Source organism: Gossypium hirsutum, chromosome D09, assembly GCF_007990345.1.
Source record: "Gossypium hirsutum isolate 1008001.06 chromosome D09, Gossypium_hirsutum_v2.1, whole genome shotgun sequence".
NCBI lineage: Eukaryota > Viridiplantae > Streptophyta > Magnoliopsida > Malvales > Malvaceae > Gossypium > Gossypium hirsutum.
In genome coordinates this window covers 40,711,116-40,729,612 of record NC_053445.1, presented here as the reverse complement: position 1 = coordinate 40,729,612, position 18,497 = coordinate 40,711,116, and the positions used below count along the sequence as shown (strand labels likewise).

The 18,497-nt window shown below is 36.3% G+C and overlaps 2 protein-coding genes across 6 annotated transcripts; both read left to right on the top strand.

Moving 5' to 3' along the window:
* Window positions 1-5,406: 5,406 nt before the first annotated feature.
* Window positions 5,407-11,807, top strand: LOC107891383 (probable alkaline/neutral invertase D). 5 transcript variants are annotated; one of them, XM_016816164.2, is made up of 5 exons: window positions 5,407-5,604; window positions 6,284-6,727; window positions 7,221-7,652; window positions 9,499-10,057; window positions 11,311-11,807. In XM_016816164.2, the coding sequence occupies exons 2-5, from the start codon at window positions 6,335-6,337 to the stop codon at window positions 11,604-11,606; spliced, it is 1,680 nt and encodes a 559-aa protein (XP_016671653.2). In that variant the 5' UTR covers window positions 5,407-5,604; window positions 6,284-6,334; the 3' UTR covers window positions 11,607-11,807. The 5 variants fall into 5 exon arrangements, with proteins under 5 accessions (XP_016671653.2, XP_016671655.2, XP_040956604.1 ...); XM_016816166.2 differs by having other exon boundaries at window positions 5,421-5,604; window positions 6,327-6,727; XM_041100670.1 differs by having other exon boundaries at window positions 5,430-5,642.
* A 145-nt stretch (window positions 11,808-11,952) lies between these two features.
* LOC107891384 (NDR1/HIN1-like protein 6) lies at window positions 11,953-18,497 on the top strand. The gene is made up of 2 exons (XM_016816167.2): window positions 11,953-12,919; window positions 17,935-18,497. Exons 1-2 carry the CDS (start codon window positions 12,578-12,580, stop codon window positions 18,352-18,354), a joined length of 762 nt encoding a protein of 253 aa, XP_016671656.2. The 5' UTR covers window positions 11,953-12,577; the 3' UTR covers window positions 18,355-18,497.

Sequence of the window (18,497 nt, the reverse complement as noted above, 5' to 3'; positions counted from 1 at the left end):
GAGATAATTTGGTGATGTAATCTTTCTTTTGGTAAAAGTGGCATGTACTTAGGTATTATATATAAATTATGTACTTAAGTCTTGTACTTTGGTTGTAAAATAATGTCTAATTTGGATTATAAGTATGAAATGAAATAATATGGCATATTTGGTAAAATGTGGCATAAAACTAAAATAGAAATGAATGAAATTATTAGTTCAATTAAAAGTTATTTATGAATGATCAAGTAGATAAATTGTTAAATTAATGTTATAGGCATAATTAGATATGTTTGAGTGTGGAGATGTATGGGTTGTTATATTGATTGCAAATTGGTTATGATTTGAAATTGTAGGGAATGTTAGATAATTATAAAGGGGTTATATTGAGTTTTAAAAAAAAATTCCGAAGCACTCGAACAAGTCCCGATCCACTTCTAATTCATATTTTGGGCCTCAAAGGTCCATGAAAGTGACCAAATTATTAAATTATAATATGTATGTTATTTATGTGTGAATTTAATCGTAAATTATCCAATATGTTTGGTAATACCTCGTAACCTTGTTCTGGTGACGGTATGGGGTTAAGGGGTGTTACACTGACGTGGCGTGACACTCCATCAGATGACTTTGTTGACATGGTATGTCACAACATCACTAATGTGGCATTTTAGAAATTTATAAAATTAAAAAAAAAAGATGTTTTTTGGAATTATGTCTTTTTTATGGACTTCTTATTTTTCTTGTAAAACAATTCAATGAAACTTAATGTTTTTTAACAAATATTTCGTTAGTAATTTACATACACGTTGCAGGCCAAAAAGATGCCTAAGCAGTAAGCATGCCACAAACAAGTCAGGAGGTCACCTGCGAGCTCGCCCTTCTAGGATGATCACACGTGCAACAGATGGCCTAATCTTCATTAGGAGCATGAAGTTGTTGGTCACCAAACATCAGGTGGGCTCTACTGATTTATCCCATCAAGTCAGAATGAATGATAGGATCTGTCATGTTATAGACATCTTCGTCCCATTAAAGACATCCCCACCATGCGCTCCACAATGATGGTCAAATAGCAAGTCCAACACGTTAATACCATATTGCACAGGACCTTTGCTTATAAATACCTCTAGGAACGATAAAGAAAAGATTAACTCATTGAGAATATTAAGCCTATTATCTGTGTTTTTAAACCATAGTTAACAAGCCTATAAATACCTTCTAGAGTCATCAACACTTTCCCTTAGTTTTTTTAAACCAAACAAAGAGACATCACCTGCACAATGTAGCCAGTATAAAGATTAATTTCAAGGAGCAAACAATAATGACAATAAAACGGCTATCTAAATTATCATTGCTAGACTCATTGTCACCCGAAGAAAAAAGCTTTGAAGCATCTATGTGGCAGTCATTTCAAAGCTGAAAAATAATTTGGCCAGTACCTAGTGGTACATCCTACTCATGATCAGGTAGGTGGCACAACTTGGTAATGTAGCAGATAGGTTCCAAAGTCACCCCTCGAAGACATCTAGCTATACTTGACAATAAAAGGGAAAGCATAGGACGCCAGGGGCACAGTTCTATCGTTCTCAAAGCCATCTGTTATATCTTGGGTAGTGTGTCCGTTAGCACCTCTCTCCTCAAGACGGTACTTGAAAACACTTCCTAAAATAATCTCAAAGGGGCCACCAATATCTCATTTTAGTTCCTTATCTTGAAATGATGAGAACCCTCAGGAATATCTTGTAAATGCAAACAATAATAACAAGTCCCAGTAGATGGGCGCATCCATTCGATAGGGAAACCAAATCTCTTTTTGAACTTCATCTATACGAGGATGTACTTACCATAATCTTCTGGCATTCTCACCTTCTCACTGTAGATCACCTTCTCACTGTAGAATAAGTTCTCCATCCAAAGAAAGGATGTTTGAGGCATGAACTCAAACAACATAGGAAATTGGTCCTCATTCAACTCCCGCAAGAAATACATATACCAGAATAACTTATCATAATGATATATTTCTTTCTTATGGGACATGATGAAAAACCTGACAAGTAGCCACTAGGAGAGACCTATCAATTGACCTGGTGCCACATTGAAGTCGTACAGAACATTCCGAATGAAATTCGGGAGGGGAATAGTAACACTTGTTTCAAGTTGAAACAACGAAAGGAATAACTCGAGTCTTCCACCAGTAGAATCACGGCTAAATACCTCACTTAAATGATGCGACCCTTTCAAGAAACTAAACTCATATTTGTAATGTTACGCGAACAAACCATGACATAGTAACACATTTTTCATCTTCCAATGGGTCGTGGAACACTGATAACTAAGACTAACAATAAGCTCATCACTCCCCTTTTCAGACCTCGTTGCAACAGCTTTTTCAAACTTCTCCGTGGCCATTTTTTTACTCTTCGCCGCCTCTCTTGGCGGAGTACGGCCACTACCTCTACCCTGAGATTTGATAATCTGTTCATTTCCCTTAGTCATTTTTCCAACAAAACAAAATAAATAGCTCTGGCCACAACAAAAGAGAAATGTTACAAGATGAATTGAAGTAAATAAATCCTTAAAATGCAAAAATCGTTGCAGAAAATCAACAAAAGCAAGAAAATGGCCAACAACAGCTGTAAAAATTTCAAAAAGGCTGTCATTCATCATTATCATGACTCCTCATAAACACAATCCTCGAGATAAATTTATGAAAGAATCTCAAGCGTTTGAATATAATGTTTCACCGTAAAATAAGGCCATCATTCAAAGCAACATGTAAGAGAGAAAGTTATAAGATCAAAACGTCTCAAAGAATGTCACTTTATAACCCTCCTCTCGACTCAAAAAAGGGGAATATTGTTATACCCCATCTTGTCAAGACAAGTGGCAAGCCAAAAATACGCTTGAGCAGTAAGCTTGCCGCCAGCAATTCGGGAGGTCACTTACGAGCTCGCCTTTCCAAGATGATCACACGAGAAACAGATGGTATAATCATCATTAGGAGTATGAAGTTGTTGGTCACCAAACATCACGTGGGTTCAACTGCTTTAATCCATCAAGTTAGAATGATGGATAGGATCTATCCTGTCACAGACATCCTCATCCCATCAAAGACATCCTCTCAATGTGTTTCGTAATGGTGACCAGATGGCAAGTCCACCACATTAACACCATTTTGCATAGGACCTTCGCAAATAAATATCTCTAAGAAAGAGGAAGAAATAATAAACTCTTCAAGAATACTGAGCCTATACTCTGTCAACGCTCTTTCAAGTTTCAACTTTCAACCTTTATATTCCCTTCACCTCCATTCTCCATAACCTTCAGATCTTTGCCCCAACTAGGTGAACCAGCCTCTGTAGCAGCCACCACTATCTCCTTTGTACTCTTTTTTGTTATATAAATGTTTCAACAATACCATTCACAAATGAGGACATAGTTATTATTGATCCTAAAATTGAAATGTATAAACATAACAAAACCTTATTATTTATTTAGGTTGAGTACATAATTTTAACTTCAATGTTAAAATTTGTATCTAGATTTTTTTAGTTCAAATTGGTATTTGAATTTATCCTTTGTCATACATTGTAATTTTCTTTATTACACTACTAAAATGGAATGACATGTACTAATCAAGTGGTTGCACATAGCAAGTATATCACGCCATTAATTAAATGTTGGCCAATGTGGTTTAAGCTTATCAAAGTTGGTAATTTTTTAATATACATTTTGTAAGTTTCAATAAATGTCTACTTTTTTTTTTTCAGTTTTCTTAAATTTTCTTAAATTTTTAATTTTTTTTTCATTTTTTTAAATATTTGTAGCTTTATAAAACTTTAAATGAGTTTTAAAATTTTCTTTTTCCAAATTTTAATATACTTTCTTGAATTATATATATTTTCTAAAATTTCTAAAATTTTAAATTATTTTTACTTTATTTTCTAAAGTGCTTTGATTCATGTGGCATGGCATATTATAATATACAAATTGATCCACATCATCCTATTTGAAGGGGTTATAAAAATAAACTAAAATATGTTACGAAAAATAAAAGAATATATGAAAACTACATTTAAGTATCTAAATGTGTATTTATTTATTTATTTAGAAGAGAGAGAAATAGAGCAAAAGAGCAAGCTAGGCATGGATAACTAAATCTGACCCACCATTTATTTAAACCATATGGTTCCTTAACTCACACATACCCTAAGTCAAATCTCATTTTTAATCCTTCTACACCAACTCATTCATGCCTATCTTGTTAATATTTTTATATTTCAAGTGGTAGTATTTTTGGTACCAACTTTTAAAACTTAAAATTTTTTTATCTCACTAATTTAGTATAATTTTTGAAAAAGATTGTGAAAATTTATTTTAATTTAAAATTTAAGTGTTTAGTATTAAAATTTTTTTAAAAAAATACTTTTGAGAAAATAAAATGTCTATTTTAACGTTTTAAAAAAATGTATTTAAATTCGTTAATATTGTGATATTCTAATAAAAAAAATGTTAATTTGGCTCAAAATGTGAACCCAAAATTTCTTGCTTAAGGATTTCAAAATTTCAAAAAATACTTTTTTATGGTAAAAAAAAGTAAAATGTTTGCCAATAGACAACTCCCTTGATTAAGTGTAAGAAATAAAATCATACAATAAATTTGAAACACTTTTATTCTTATATCTTTCTCCTACATCAACACCATTATCTAAATCTGCAGTGAAATTAAGTGTACCAAAACCAAAGAAATATTCCATAAATACTGTCAATTAATGAAAAAATTAAAAGAAAAATCTTTTACACATTACCCATATTTCCAGGCAATAAACCAGGAAGAAATCAATCATTTTTTTTATTCATCTCCCATAATGTTGGCTTTTAATTACTGTTTTTCAATACAATCAACCAAGAAAGAAATCATTCATAAATAAAACAATATTTTCTTTTATTATTGGGTTGCAATTAAGAGTAAATTGAACTTAATTTAATAGGGAATTTTGACAATTATTTATTAAAATTATTCATTGAGTGAAGCTCTATAGACATAAAATTATTGATTCGAACTATATTAATTAATATTGTGTCTCATTTCTCTCTTTTATTTCTTTTTCTACTTTCTTGAGAAGATTGAACTAAAAAGATTAAAATTATTAAAATTCTACAAATTCACTTACTATCTATTTAACAAGTTTTACCTTTTTTTTAAGCTTGTAAGAGCTCAGTTATCTTTTACCTAATCAAAATAGAAATAAAGAAGGGAAAAACCAACATAAATGACAAACAAAGAAAGTAAGAGATCAGTTGCCAAATCAGACAGTAAAGTCGTGTCTGAACTGTGTCTTTTGGTACCATTTAAGACATGCATTTACCGTCAATTACCGGTAAATTTAAGCGCCTTTTGTATGTTATTACAAAAGGAGAGAAGAAAACGACACGGCTGTTATTACAAATATGTTTTTTTCTTTCCTTTTCACTCTATAAATATCACGTCTTCACAACTAGCTTCCTTTTTCCTCCCTCTCTCTCTTCTTACCGACCGTTTTCCGGCCGGGTCTCCATTTAGTTTTCTAAATCGAGGTTGCCGGAGAGTCCATTTTCTCCGACATTTTTCTTTCTTAAAAGGTTTGCTCTTTAATTATGTAAAGCTCTTTCTTTTTCGGGTGAGAGTTATTTTGATTTTTCAGTTTGATGTTGTTGCTGAGTTTCAGATCTGGATTTTCTTATTTAGGTGGCTTCATTGGCATTACTTTTTTTTTTTCAAAAAAAATAAATCATGCTCCTTTTTTGTTCTTTTTCTTGGTATGCATCTTGATCTGTGTCCTCTATTTTTTATTTTCTTCTTGAATAGTACTTTCCATGGTAAATTTTTTCCTGTAGTAAAATGTATGGCAGTAACTTTCTAAAAATGTGCAAAAACGAATATTATATAAATATTAAGGAAAACTTTTTAAATAGAAATTTCCATATATATTTGAAGTGCATCATCTCCATATATAGTGGGGTTGGTTGTTGTAAATTCTTTCTTATCCCTCCAATCATCATGTAATTACGTTCAGAATAAAGTGGTGTTTTAAAAGAAAACCCTTTCTTTTATTTTCTGCACTGCAGCAAGGAAAGGTGTGTTTAATGGATAGAAAGGCATTACTTATTTTTATATCAGCTTTATAAATATATTCTTAGCATTTCAGTTTCTGTACCGAGTTCTTTTTTGCTATTCTTAAGGGTTTTTTTTTGTTTTGTTCTTATCCACAATAATTGAAGTTCTAATCGTTTTTAACTTTTTATATTTCTGGACCTGTAGATCTCTTCTTTTGAGACTTGACTTTCGGTTTTGTTGATTGAAGACAAAGAAATGGAAGGGACTAAAGAGATGGGGCTTAGAAATGTGAGCTCAACGTGCTCAATCAACGAAATGGATGATTATGATCTCTCACGTCTTCTTGATAAGCCAAGGCTTAACATAGAGAGGCAAAGATCATTTGATGAGAGGTCACTCAGTGAGCTCTCTATTGGTCTCACCAGAGCAGGTCTTGACAATTACGAGACCACATACTCTCCTGGTGGGAGGTCAAGGTCAGGTTTCGATACTCCGGCTTCATCGACTAGAAACTCATTTGAGCCACACCCCATGGTGGCTGAAGCATGGGAAGCTCTCAGGAGGTCTTTGGTGTATTTCAGAGATCAACCAGTTGGTACCATTGCCGCATATGACCATGCTTCCGAGGAAGTTTTGAACTATGATCAAGTAAAGTTCTCATCAGATAATTGAAATACTATTGATTATTGGTGATATTGCAATTCTTATTGCATATGTATATGCTTAAAATTATAAACTTTGATTTAGTATTGATTATGATCATAAGTTAGGCATCCAACCTAAAACTAATTTGTTGTAAATGGAAAACTTGAACCTGAAGATATGGCCATAGCAAACTCTAAACTTACTTGAATATGGGAAACATTATTTAATAGTAAATACCTTGATCCACGTTGGATGACTTTGATTAGGTGAAAAACTTCTACCCAATCATGGGAACTTTAATATGAAAAGAGAAATCTGATTACTGAAAATAGGTTTGGTGAGGCAAAATGGGAAGACAAAGTATCATTAACCCTTTTGTTTAGGATAACTATTAAAGAAAATTCATGATATTTGTAGTTACTTTTAACACTTGAGATTCATTACCATTTTGGTGATGATTGAAATTTTTTGAGTTCATGTTTGATTTTTTGTTCAGGTTTTTGTTCGAGATTTTGTACCCAGTGCTCTGGCGTTTCTGATGAATGGAGAGCCTGATATAGTTAAGAACTTTCTCTTGAAGACTCTACAACTTCAAGGGTGGGAGAAAAGAATAGATAGATTCAAACTAGGAGAAGGTGCTATGCCAGCTAGCTTCAAAGTTCTTCATGACCCTGTACGAAAATCAGACACAATTATTGCTGATTTTGGAGAGAGTGCCATTGGAAGAGTTGCACCAGTTGACTCTGGATTCTGGTGGATCATTCTGCTTCGTGCATATACAAAATCTACTGGGGACTTGTCACTAGCTGAGACACCTGAGTGTCAGAAAGGAATGAGGCTCATACTCACTTTGTGTCTGTCAGAAGGATTTGATACATTCCCAACTCTACTTTGTGCTGATGGGTGCTCTATGATTGATCGAAGAATGGTAACCTATCCTTCTAGCCTTAATTTTTCTCTCTCATTTGTGCATGTGTATGTGCTTACCAATCTTGTAGTTATTTTGATTTGATGCGAGACATGCAAAGCATCTGAGAAATTTAAATTTGATAACTTCATGAAAAATGGAACCAGGATGTAATATTATTATTAATGGAAAATATAAAGTGTAGCAGATAGTTATTTATTGTTATAGCTGAGTAACAGAGATAATGGAGCAGCATAATATATAGAAATATCGTTCCTTTGGTTTTGGTTATCTGTATGTTGCTTCTATAATCATGTTGATGTGTGTTCCTGTGATTGTCCAACTTGCTATAATTTATTGGTTTGTTTAGACCGACATACTTTTGATTTGGTAATCAATCTTCATGTCTCTTGAGAAGTCATTGATACTAATGAATTTATAATTTTATTTCATTTCTTGTATTATTATATTATGTCCGAAAGTGAAACTGTGATGCTTTACCAACGGTACATTTTTTTGTCTCAAATGCTCTGTTGGCCTTGGGTGTAGAAGAATAATGTTATCTGCTAAAAATAAAACAGTTCGATGAGAATCTTGTTAGATACAATCTGAATTAATAATTCTAAGAGCCAAATCCAGCTGTACTCAGGGGTGGAGCCAATTGGGGGAGGTCTGGCAGGGGCACCGGCCCCCCCTAAAATGGAAAAATTTCCACTTAGGCCCCTTTAAAATTTATAAAATTTTAAATTAATAAAGGTAAAATTATACTTTGACCCCTCAAAAATGATAAAAAGTTGATTTAATCATTCAAAAGTTATAAATATATAGGCTATTAAAATGGTGCCAAAAAAAAAAAATTCTGGCTTCACCCTTCAATTTTGACCATATAATCATCACAAAATTATGATCTACCATCTGATGGGACTGTAAATAGCGACAAATATGGTCTGCATCACATCTCCACTATTAATGTCCACCAAATATAGCCATATTCTGTTACTGCTAAGACCTGGTAGAATCTAGTTACTTTGTGTTTGTCTCTTTCATTGGCATGGTATAGTGCTAATATTCCAAGTAAAAAACTTACAAGATCTCAAAAGCAAGTACCATCCATGGTAGGCATAGGTGCGAGGGAAAATAAACAATGTGTAGCATTTTGCTCTGCTATGTCAAGGAAGGGTACACTAAAACAATGTGGATTTAGGTGGCAGTAGTGATATAGTAAAAGTTTATGGTTCTTTTTGTTTAGTGGATCCATATTTTGTTTTTAAGTGAATAATTAGTAAGGATCCTTCATACTCATCAGGTTTGTAATGTCTGAGAAAAATCTGTTCATTTTGCTATTCGAAATGCAACCTATGAGATATTGCTTGTTTGACCTAAAGGGTTTCACACTTTCATCCACAAATGGTAGCTCACAAGTACGGGTGATAAACTTAGTGTTTAGTGAGCTTTAGTCTATATATATTCAATAGAATGTCACAAATTCCCAATCTGAGATTGGGGGTTTACAAATTTATGAAGCGATTTCTTAGTTAGAAATCATATTTGCCTATTGGTGATCAATTTATGCTTGCATTAGTTATTGTATTTATTAAGATGGTTGTCTTCATGCCTTCCTAGGGTGTTTTTCTTTTCTTTTCCTGCCCAATTTTGGAACTGATCTTAATGAAAATTTCGAACTTGTAGGCCTGTAGCCACGGTTAATGACATAATTGTCTAAAATTTTATGAATACCTTTATTTCTAAGTTTCCTTCTCTAATAATTAAGTCAAATATTATTTTGTCACCGTGCCTTCTCCCTCTTTGAGACCAAACTAGGACTCTTAGCTGCTTGTTCGAATAATGGTGCGAACTTATTTTACAGGGTATTTATGGTTATCCTATTGAAATTCAAGCACTTTTCTTTATGGCGTTGAGGTGTGCTTTATCAATGCTGAAGCATGATGCGGAAGGAAAAGAATGCATTGAAAGAATCGTGAAACGCTTGCATGCCTTGAGTTATCACATGCGCAGTTACTTTTGGCTTGACTTTCAACAACTAAATGATATCTACAGATATAAAACTGAGGAGTATTCTCACACTGCAGTAAATAAGTTCAATGTTATTCCTGATTCTATCCCAGACTGGGTATTTGACTTTATGCCAACACGAGGTGGCTACTTTATTGGCAATGTTAGTCCTGCAAGGATGGATTTCCGATGGTTTTGTTTAGGTAACTGTATAGCAATACTATCTTCTCTTGCAACTCCAGAGCAATCAATGGCTATTATGGACCTTATTGAAGCCCGGTGGGATGAACTTGTTGGAGAAATGCCTCTAAAAATAGCTTATCCTGCAATAGAAAGTCATGAATGGCGAATTGTCACTGGCTGTGACCCTAAGAATACAAGATGGAGTTATCACAACGGAGGATCATGGCCAGGTAAGACCATCACTCTCAAATCTATCCTGACTTTAGCGCTTTTGTTCTTATAAGAAAGGAAATTTATTTGTTGCATGGATCACTCCAGATCTTACTCTGGAAAATAATTGATTATGGTTTTTTATTAACTGGAAATTTATTAGATGTTACAAAATACTAATTGCCATCATTGATTAGCATGTCAAAGACATGAAAAATAAAACCCATCGCGTGTCTTGCTTGGGCTACTTGAAAAGTAACCAAAAAGCTCACTGGGAGTAAATCAGTGAATTGACTTGTTCACACTTTAGCTGTTGGTTGGTTGGTTTGAAGCATCTTGAGCGTGTAACTTTCATCTCAATTAAATAACAATTGATATACATTGAAACTTGAAGTTAATATCGTTAGCAGCAAGAGATTGGACCATATTCACATAAGCCATCCTCAATACCGCACCTTCTTTCAAGGTGGTAATATTCTGTTTGACAGGTGAAAACATATTCACATAATACTTTGGGAAATAGTAGTTAAGATATCAATTTTATGCTTCAGAAGCGATAAGGAAACCCTTGTAATACTTCTTTAACATATTTCATAATGGTGATAAACTTGGTATCTTCATAATAGGGTATCCTTTTAGACTTGTGAAGTTCATGTGCCTGCTCCCTGTTAATACCATTTTATTTGCAATTTTGGGGTCCTTGGGTTAATACAGTATGTATCTAAGCTAGTGTCCTCTTACATGTATGTATCTAAACTCATTCTCTTCATGATGTATCTAAACTCATTCTCTTCATGAGTTAAGTTTCATATTATTGTAGAAATCCCTATTTAAGACCAATATCATCGGTAAGCTAGGTAAAAATAAGATGATTTTGTATCTTTGTCCATAGTCTTCTCTGGTCCTCTCTTCGTTGGATCGTGTTTTAGCCAAAGAAATCTATGCTCTTAGTTTTATGAAACAATATTTTCTACTACTGATTTTAAAATTTCTTTTAACTGTTAAGCAATCACGTGCTACTGGAATCAATGGCTATATCCTTAATGCTGTGCCCTGTGGGCTACAGTACGCAATGAACATGCTCTTCTTCACTTGTCCAACTGTATGATACTGATGATTGTATTATCACATACTTGTTAGAATTAGTGGCTGTTAGGATGTAAACCTAAAACCCTAACATTCATAACTGAGTTCTGCATTTATATTTTACCATCTAATGTTTATTGTCTTTCCCTGTTTGCCATCTTGCAATTATCCACTACTTTCAATGCAGTGCTGTTGTGGCTGCTAACGGCTGCTTGCATCAAAACGGGAAGGCCGCTGATTGCAAGACGTGCGATTGATCTTGCCGAGACACGTTTGTTCAAAGATAGCTGGCCGGAGTATTATGACGGGAAGCTCGGGAGATATATTGGTAAACAGGCTAGGAAGTACCAGACATGGTCAATAGCAGGATATTTAGTGGCAAAAATGATGCTGGAGGACCCATCACACTTGGGGATGATTTCATTGGAAGAGGACAAACAGATGAAGCCATTGCTAAAGAGATCATCTTCCTGGAATTGCTAAACAAAACAAAAACAAAACAGGGAAAAAGAGCTTTAAAAATTTTCATTATAACAATATTCTTTTTTATTTGGCGCTGCTCCTCTATTTAGGGTTTCATAAAAAGAAAACTTTGCTTTTTTCTGTACTGTAGCAGGTTGCTAAGACTTAATCTCTTGCCTTCTCTTCAGAAAAGAAATAAATAAAAGACACATTTTGCTGTTCTGGGTACATTTTTTAATGTATTTTTCATGGACTATGATGAGGAGGAGGAGGAGGATATGACTATGATAAGGTGAATTCAACCCGAAACTATAATTTTATGTATTCTTCAAGGTCCATTGGGATTAAAAAAAGTAAAGAGTAAGAGTGCAAGCAATGATCCTAACAGGTGTTGAGGACTTGAGATAAAGAGATTGAATCGATTTTTTAATTATTGTAGAATTGATAACCAATCATTAAGAATGTAGAAAAAGAAATATATATTATATGTGGGAGGTGGTGACGTGGTGACGTGGTTTAAGAAACAAACGAAGGAGTCCAGAGGTTTGGACGCAAAGAAAGAGGGTATGCTTTATGTTTACTACCATCGCGTTTGAAGAATATGAAATCATAGTTTTATAGGGCGGCATTCAGAAATATTCTGTTATTTCATTGGGTAGTAGTTCCGGGGTTTTCAACACAAAAGCTTACGCGTGCAAGAAAAGTGGGAAAACAATTTCAAACGTCATTGCTACACCTGCAGCTTAAGAAATTACAAAGTCCCTATGGTTGTGAACAGCATGAGATGCTGCAATTTCGTCGCAATTTGAACGCCCGCGATTAGGTTAGGTGAATGAATGTTTGAAACCAAAGTTAATTAACCCACCGCCCACAACCCAACGAATGAAAGTCAAATTAAGGAAACTTCCATCGCATGACTTCATCAAAATCCATTGCTCTCTATCTATTTATTTCTACTTCTATTTCCTCAAGCTTTCTTGTAAACTTCCAATATGTCATCGATGGCGGATCAACAGAGAATCCATCCCGTCCTGGATGTCGAAGCACCGCCACAAACCTCCCCAACAGTTCCCTTGGTGCCCCAGGGCACGTCGAAATCCGATGACCAATCATATCCACCTTTCCATCGTACTTATCCACCTATGAACTCCAAACCTCCCAAGAAGAGAAGCCGTTGCTGCAAGTGCTTGTGTTGGACCCTGTCTCTTCTCTTGCTGCTCATCCTTATTCTGGGGATTACCGTTGGCATTTTGTTCCTTGTTTTCCGACCGAAGTTACCTAAATATTCTATTGACAGGTTGCAGATAAGCCAGTTCGATCTTAATTCTATGGACTTTGTTGGAAACGTGATGGGCCGAAAATTTACCTTTTATTACACACTCAATATATTACAATACGAAGATTACAAATATTTTCTCAATGACTAGATAGTCTAGCTGCTGCTAGATTTTAACTCACTCAAGGTTTGCTAACCTTCTCACTCTCACTCACATTGCTTCTCTTATTTCTTTTTTCTTCTCTTTTTTTTCTTCATTACAACACAAGTTCAAGCCTCTATTTATAGGCTGATAAAGTGACAACAAATGTGGCTATTAATCCACTTAATTTCTAGCCACAAAACATCTCAATAATGGAGCACTTTGTATGGCTAAAATTTCAGCACTTTGCATGGCACAAAATTGCTCCACGTCTCATGCTTCTAGATTATGCTTGGAGTGGGTTTGATTTCTAACACTCCCCCTCAAACCCAACTTTCATACCGAGTTTCTCCTTGAATTTGTTGAATGTCTCCACTTTCAACGGCTTTGTGAAAATATCTGCCAGTTGATCTTCTGTCCTGCAATGGACCAACTCCACGTTTTTGTTTTTCACTTGCTCTCGGATAAAATGATACTTCGTATCGATGTGCTTGCTTCGGCTGTGCGACACCGGATTCTTGGCAAGTGATATAGCGGATTTGTTGTCAACGTAGATGGTAATTGGACCTTCATTTGAAACACCTATTTCTCCCAAATTATTCTTCAACCACATTGCTTGGCATGTACAAGTTGCTGCGGCCATATACTCTGCTTCACATGTTGAGAGAGCAATTGTTTGTTGCTTCTTTGACGACCATGAAAAAACTGCGGAACTGATGTGGAATGCATATCCGGAAGTGCTTTTCCGATCATCCAAGTCTCCCCCATAATCGCTATCTGAGTAGCCAACTAATTTTGAATCTTGTGAGTGGGTATAGAATAAACCATGGTTCATCGTACCTTTGATATATCTCAAAATTCTTTTTGCGGCAATTAAGTGGTCTTGCTTCGGCTTCTCCATGAATCTGCTCACCAATCCTACTGCATATGTAATATCTGGTCGTGTGATTGTCAAATACCTTAAACTTCCAACGAGACTTTTAAACAACGTCGGATTTATCGACTCCCTTGTCGAATCAACACTTAGCTTCATCCCTGGATCAGCTGGCGTGACTACTGGCTTGCAATCCTTCATTTTGAACTTGTTCAAAATCTGCTCCGCATACTTCTTTTGAGAGACAAAAATTCCATCTTGCATTTGTTTCACCTCGACTCCAAGAAAGTATGACATCTCATCGATATCTGTCATTTCAAATTCTTTAGTCATAGCTTTCTTGAAATCATCAGACATACTTGGATTGTTTCCGGTGAAAATCATGTCATCCACATATAGGCATACGATCATGATATCTCCACATCCATTCTTCTTTGTGTACAGGGTGTGCTCGTGCGGGCTTTTGATGAATCCATTTCTTCGGAAGTACTCGTCGATCCTTGTGTTCCATGCTCTTGGGGCTTGCTTCAATCCATACAAAGCTTTCTTCAATCGGTAGACTTTGTCCTCCTTTCCTTGTATGCTATATCCAGGTGGTTGTTCTATGTAGACTTCCTCCTCCAAGTAGCCATTCAGGAATGCAGACTTGACGTCCATCTGATAGATTTTCCATTTGTATTGTGCTGCGACCGCTATGAGAAGCCTAATTGTGTCTATTCTTGCGACTGGAGCAAATATTTCATCATAGTCCACTCCTTGTCTTTGCTTGTAGCCTTTGGCGACTAGTCTTGCCTTGTATTTCTCTACTTTTCCTTCTTTGTTGGTCTTCGTCTTGTACACCCACTTGACACCAATCGGGCTATGTTCTTCTGGCAGACTTGTTAGCTCCCACGTGTCATTCCTTCTTATTGCAGCAATCTCCTCGTCCATGGCCTTCTTCCATTTATTGTCTTCAATTGCTTCTTCGTATGTCACTGGATCACATTCTGTCATTAGACAGAATAGTGAATAATCGAACTGCGTCTCTACAGGTTCCGTAGAATTGTAGATGTCGTTGAGACTCCGTGTTCTTGTGGGTGCTTTATCTGAGCTGCTGCTTCCGCTGCTGCTGGTTGGTGACGAAGGGGCTGTTGTACCAGGACTTTGATCATCGCCTTGTTCTTCTTGGTTGATGACATCATTGTCGTCTTCGTTGAAAAATAATCCTTCCACTTTCTTTTCTTCTTCACTCCATCTCCAGTAATCCGCTTCATCGAACTCGACATCTCTTGAGATAATCAATTTCTTAGTAAGAGGATTATAAAGTCTGTAGGCCTTACTTCTTTTGTCATAGCCTATAAAGATACACTTCTCTCCTCTATCGTCAAGCTTTTTCCTCTGTTGCTCAGGAACGTGTGCATATGCAATGCATCCAAAAATTTTGAGGTGTCCAACTCTTGGCTTGTGACCGCTCCATGCTTCTTCTGGTGTCTTGTGTCTTACACTTTTTGTTGGACATTGATTCAACAGATAAACTGCGCATTCAACGGCTTCAGCCCAGAAAGTTCTCGGAAGGTGTTTACCTTTTATCATGCTTCTTGCCATATCCAGAATTGTCCGATTCTTCCTTTCTGCAACTCCGTTTTGTTGTGGAGTGCGTCTGGCTGTTAACTGATGAATGATTCCATGATCCTTGCAGAAACTTTCATAAAGCTTTGCAGTATACTCGCCTCCTCTATCGGATCTGAGTATCTTCAAATATCGACCACTCTGTTTTTCCACCATTGCTTTGAACTCCTTGAATTTTTCTAGGGCTTCCGATTTTGCTTTGAGAAAATAAACCCAACATTTTCTGCTATAATCATCAATAAAAGTTAGGTAGTACCTGTTTCCACCGAGTGATTCAATGTCGTACGGACCAGATATGTCGGTGTGTACAATTTCCAATGGTCTTCTAGCTCTTCGAGATTTTCCTACTTCAAATTTCTGCCTATGCTGCTTTCCTTTGACACAGGCTTCACACAGTTGATCTGGATGATTAATACTTGGTAATCCATTCACCATATTTGTCTTCGACAACAGCTTCAAGCCAGAAAATCCGAGATGTCCGTACCTTAAGTGCCACAACCATGATTCATTCTTCAGATCCGTCTTCATGCATTTTACTTCTCCAGACTCGATGTCGAGGGTGAAAAGACGATTTCGCGTCATATCAACTCGAACAACTAATTCTCCACTTTTGTTCCTGATGGCGAGTGAGCGGTCTTTCATATGAACTTCATATCCTTTTTCTAGGAGTTGACCAAGACTGATCAGGTTGCTCTTCAAAGCTGGTACGTAGTAAACGTCTGAGATGTACTTCTTCTCTCCATTCCTTTGTGTTATAACAACCTTGCCCTTTCCTTTGATTTCTGCATGTGAGTTGTCTCCAAAAGTTATTTGTCCATGAACTGTTTCATCTAATTCTGTGAACAGCTCCTTTCTTCCACACATGTGGTTGCTTGCACCGTTGTCGAGATACCACACACTTCTCTTGCGATCTTCATTTTCTCCGTAAGTGAGAAAGACACTTGATTCCACTTTTTCGTTGCCTTCTTCTGCGACTGCTACATGGTTTCTTTCATCCACTTTGTGTGTTGATCTGCACTCGTAACTGAAATGTCCATACTTGTTACAGTTGTAGCATTGTACCTGAGATTTATTTTCTTGAAATCTGCCTCGGCCACGACCTCTAGATCCACGTCCACGGTTGGATGTTTGATAATCTTTATTTTCTTGATATCTCCCATATGATTGATTTCCACGTCCTCGTGATCCTCTTCCTCCTCTGTTTCCACCACGGTAGCCTCCACGGTATCCTCTGCGGTTTCCTCTTCCTTGGTTAAAGTTATTACTTGTTTCTCCGTCGTCGACGGACAACTTGCTATGCAAGGCTTGATCAAGATTTTCACTATCTTCATTTAGCTTCATCTTTTGCTCATGGGCTTGCAGAGAACCCACAAGTTCTTCGAGCGACATCTTTGACAAATCTTTTGATTCTTCGATGGCAACGACTACGTACTCGAATTTGCGTGTGAGTGACCGTAGAATTTTCTCCATCACTCTTACCTCGTCAAGAGTTTCTCCATTTCGTTTCATTTCATTTACCACCGATTTTACACGATTGGCATAGTCATCGATATTCTCGGAGCTCTTCATTTTTAACATTTCAAATTCAGCTCTAAGTGACTGAAGGCGTACCTTTTTAGCTTTTTCTACACCTTGAAATGATTTTTGCAAAATCTCCCATGCATTCTTCGCGTTCTTCACATCTGATATTTTCTCGAAGGTTGATTCATCCATACCTTGAAAGATACTATTCAAGGCCTTTTGATCCTTCTTTCGTGCTTCTCGTAACGCCTTCTTAGCGTCATTTGATAAAGCTGCTTCTGTAGCGGCATCCCCGGGCTCGATGTATCCTTTTTCAACGATCTCCCAACAATCTTGCGAACCGAGCAAAGCCTTCATTCGAATGCTCCAATTTCCATAATTTGTCTTCGTCAATTGTGGAACTTGTAGCTGAATTACGTCGCCCATATCGACTTGTTAGATGAACACCAAAGGTACTCCGAACTGAACACGAACCGGACACGAACCGAACTCCGAACCAAGCACCGAACCGTAGCTCTGATGCCACTTGTTGGAAACGTGATGGGCCGAAAATTTACTTTTTATTACACACTCAATATATTACAATACGAAGATTACAAATATTTTCTCAATGACTAGATAGTCTAGCTGCTGCTAGATTTTAACTCACTCAAGGTTTGCTAACCTTCTCACTCTCACTCACGTTGCTTCTCTTATTTCTTTTTTCTTCTCTTTTTTTTCTTCATTACAACACAAGTTCAAGCCTCTATTTATAGGCTGATAAAGTGACAACAAATGTGGCTATTAATCCACTTAATTTCTAGCCACAAAACATCTCAATAATGGAGCACTTTGTATGGCTAAAATTTCAGCACTTTGCATGGCACAAAATTGCTCCACGTCTCATGCTTCTAGATTATGCTTGGAGTGGGTTTGATTTCTAACAGACTCTACCTTATCCGCTACCTTTAATGTTACCATTACTGCCAGGAATCCCAACGAAAGAATCGGAATCTATTACGAAGGAGGTAGCCATCTAAGCGCGTGGTACACTGAAACCAAGTTATGCCAAGGGTCAATGCCAAAATTCTACCAAGGTCACCGAAACACGACGGTGCTGGTTTTGCCTTTGTCAGGACAAATCCAAAACGGTACAGGTTTGATCATGGCGGTGCAAGAGCAGCAACAGCGGACGGGAAACATCCCATTGAGACTGCGGGTGAGTCAGCCTGTGAGGGTTAAGCTTGGGAAGTTCAAGCTCATGAAAGTGAAGTTCTCGGTTAGGTGCGGGTTAGTGGTAGACGCTTTATCTGCTAACAACGCCATCACAATTCAGAGTAGTAGCTGCAAATTTAGGCTTAGATTGTAGAGTTCCTAATTTCTAACACCCGCCATATTTTTTTACATTTATGTTCCAGAAATAAGGAGGGTTTTAATATATGCGGTTTTGTTCTCCTCCATGCTATATACTTCAGTTTGTTGTTATATTTGTAATGGTATTGGTATTCTATA

Bases quoted from the DNA above. Each gene is read 5' to 3' on its own strand.
- LOC107891383 (XM_016816164.2), top strand. From the start codon at position 6,335: ATGGAAGGGACTAAAGAGATGGGGCTTAGAAATGTGAGCTCAACGTGC. The intron at 6,728-7,220 runs GTAAAGTTCTCA...TTTTTTGTTCAG, and splicing joins AAGTTTTGAACTATGATCAA to GTTTTTGTTCGAGATTTTGT. The intron at 7,653-9,498 runs GTAACCTATCCT...CTTATTTTACAG, and splicing joins CTATGATTGATCGAAGAATG to GGTATTTATGGTTATCCTAT.
- LOC107891384 (XM_016816167.2), top strand. From the start codon at position 12,578: ATGTCATCGATGGCGGATCAACAGAGAATCCATCCCGTCCTGGATGTC. The intron at 12,920-17,934 runs TTTGTTGGAAAC...TTTCTAACAGAC, and splicing joins TCGATCTTAATTCTATGGAC to TCTACCTTATCCGCTACCTT.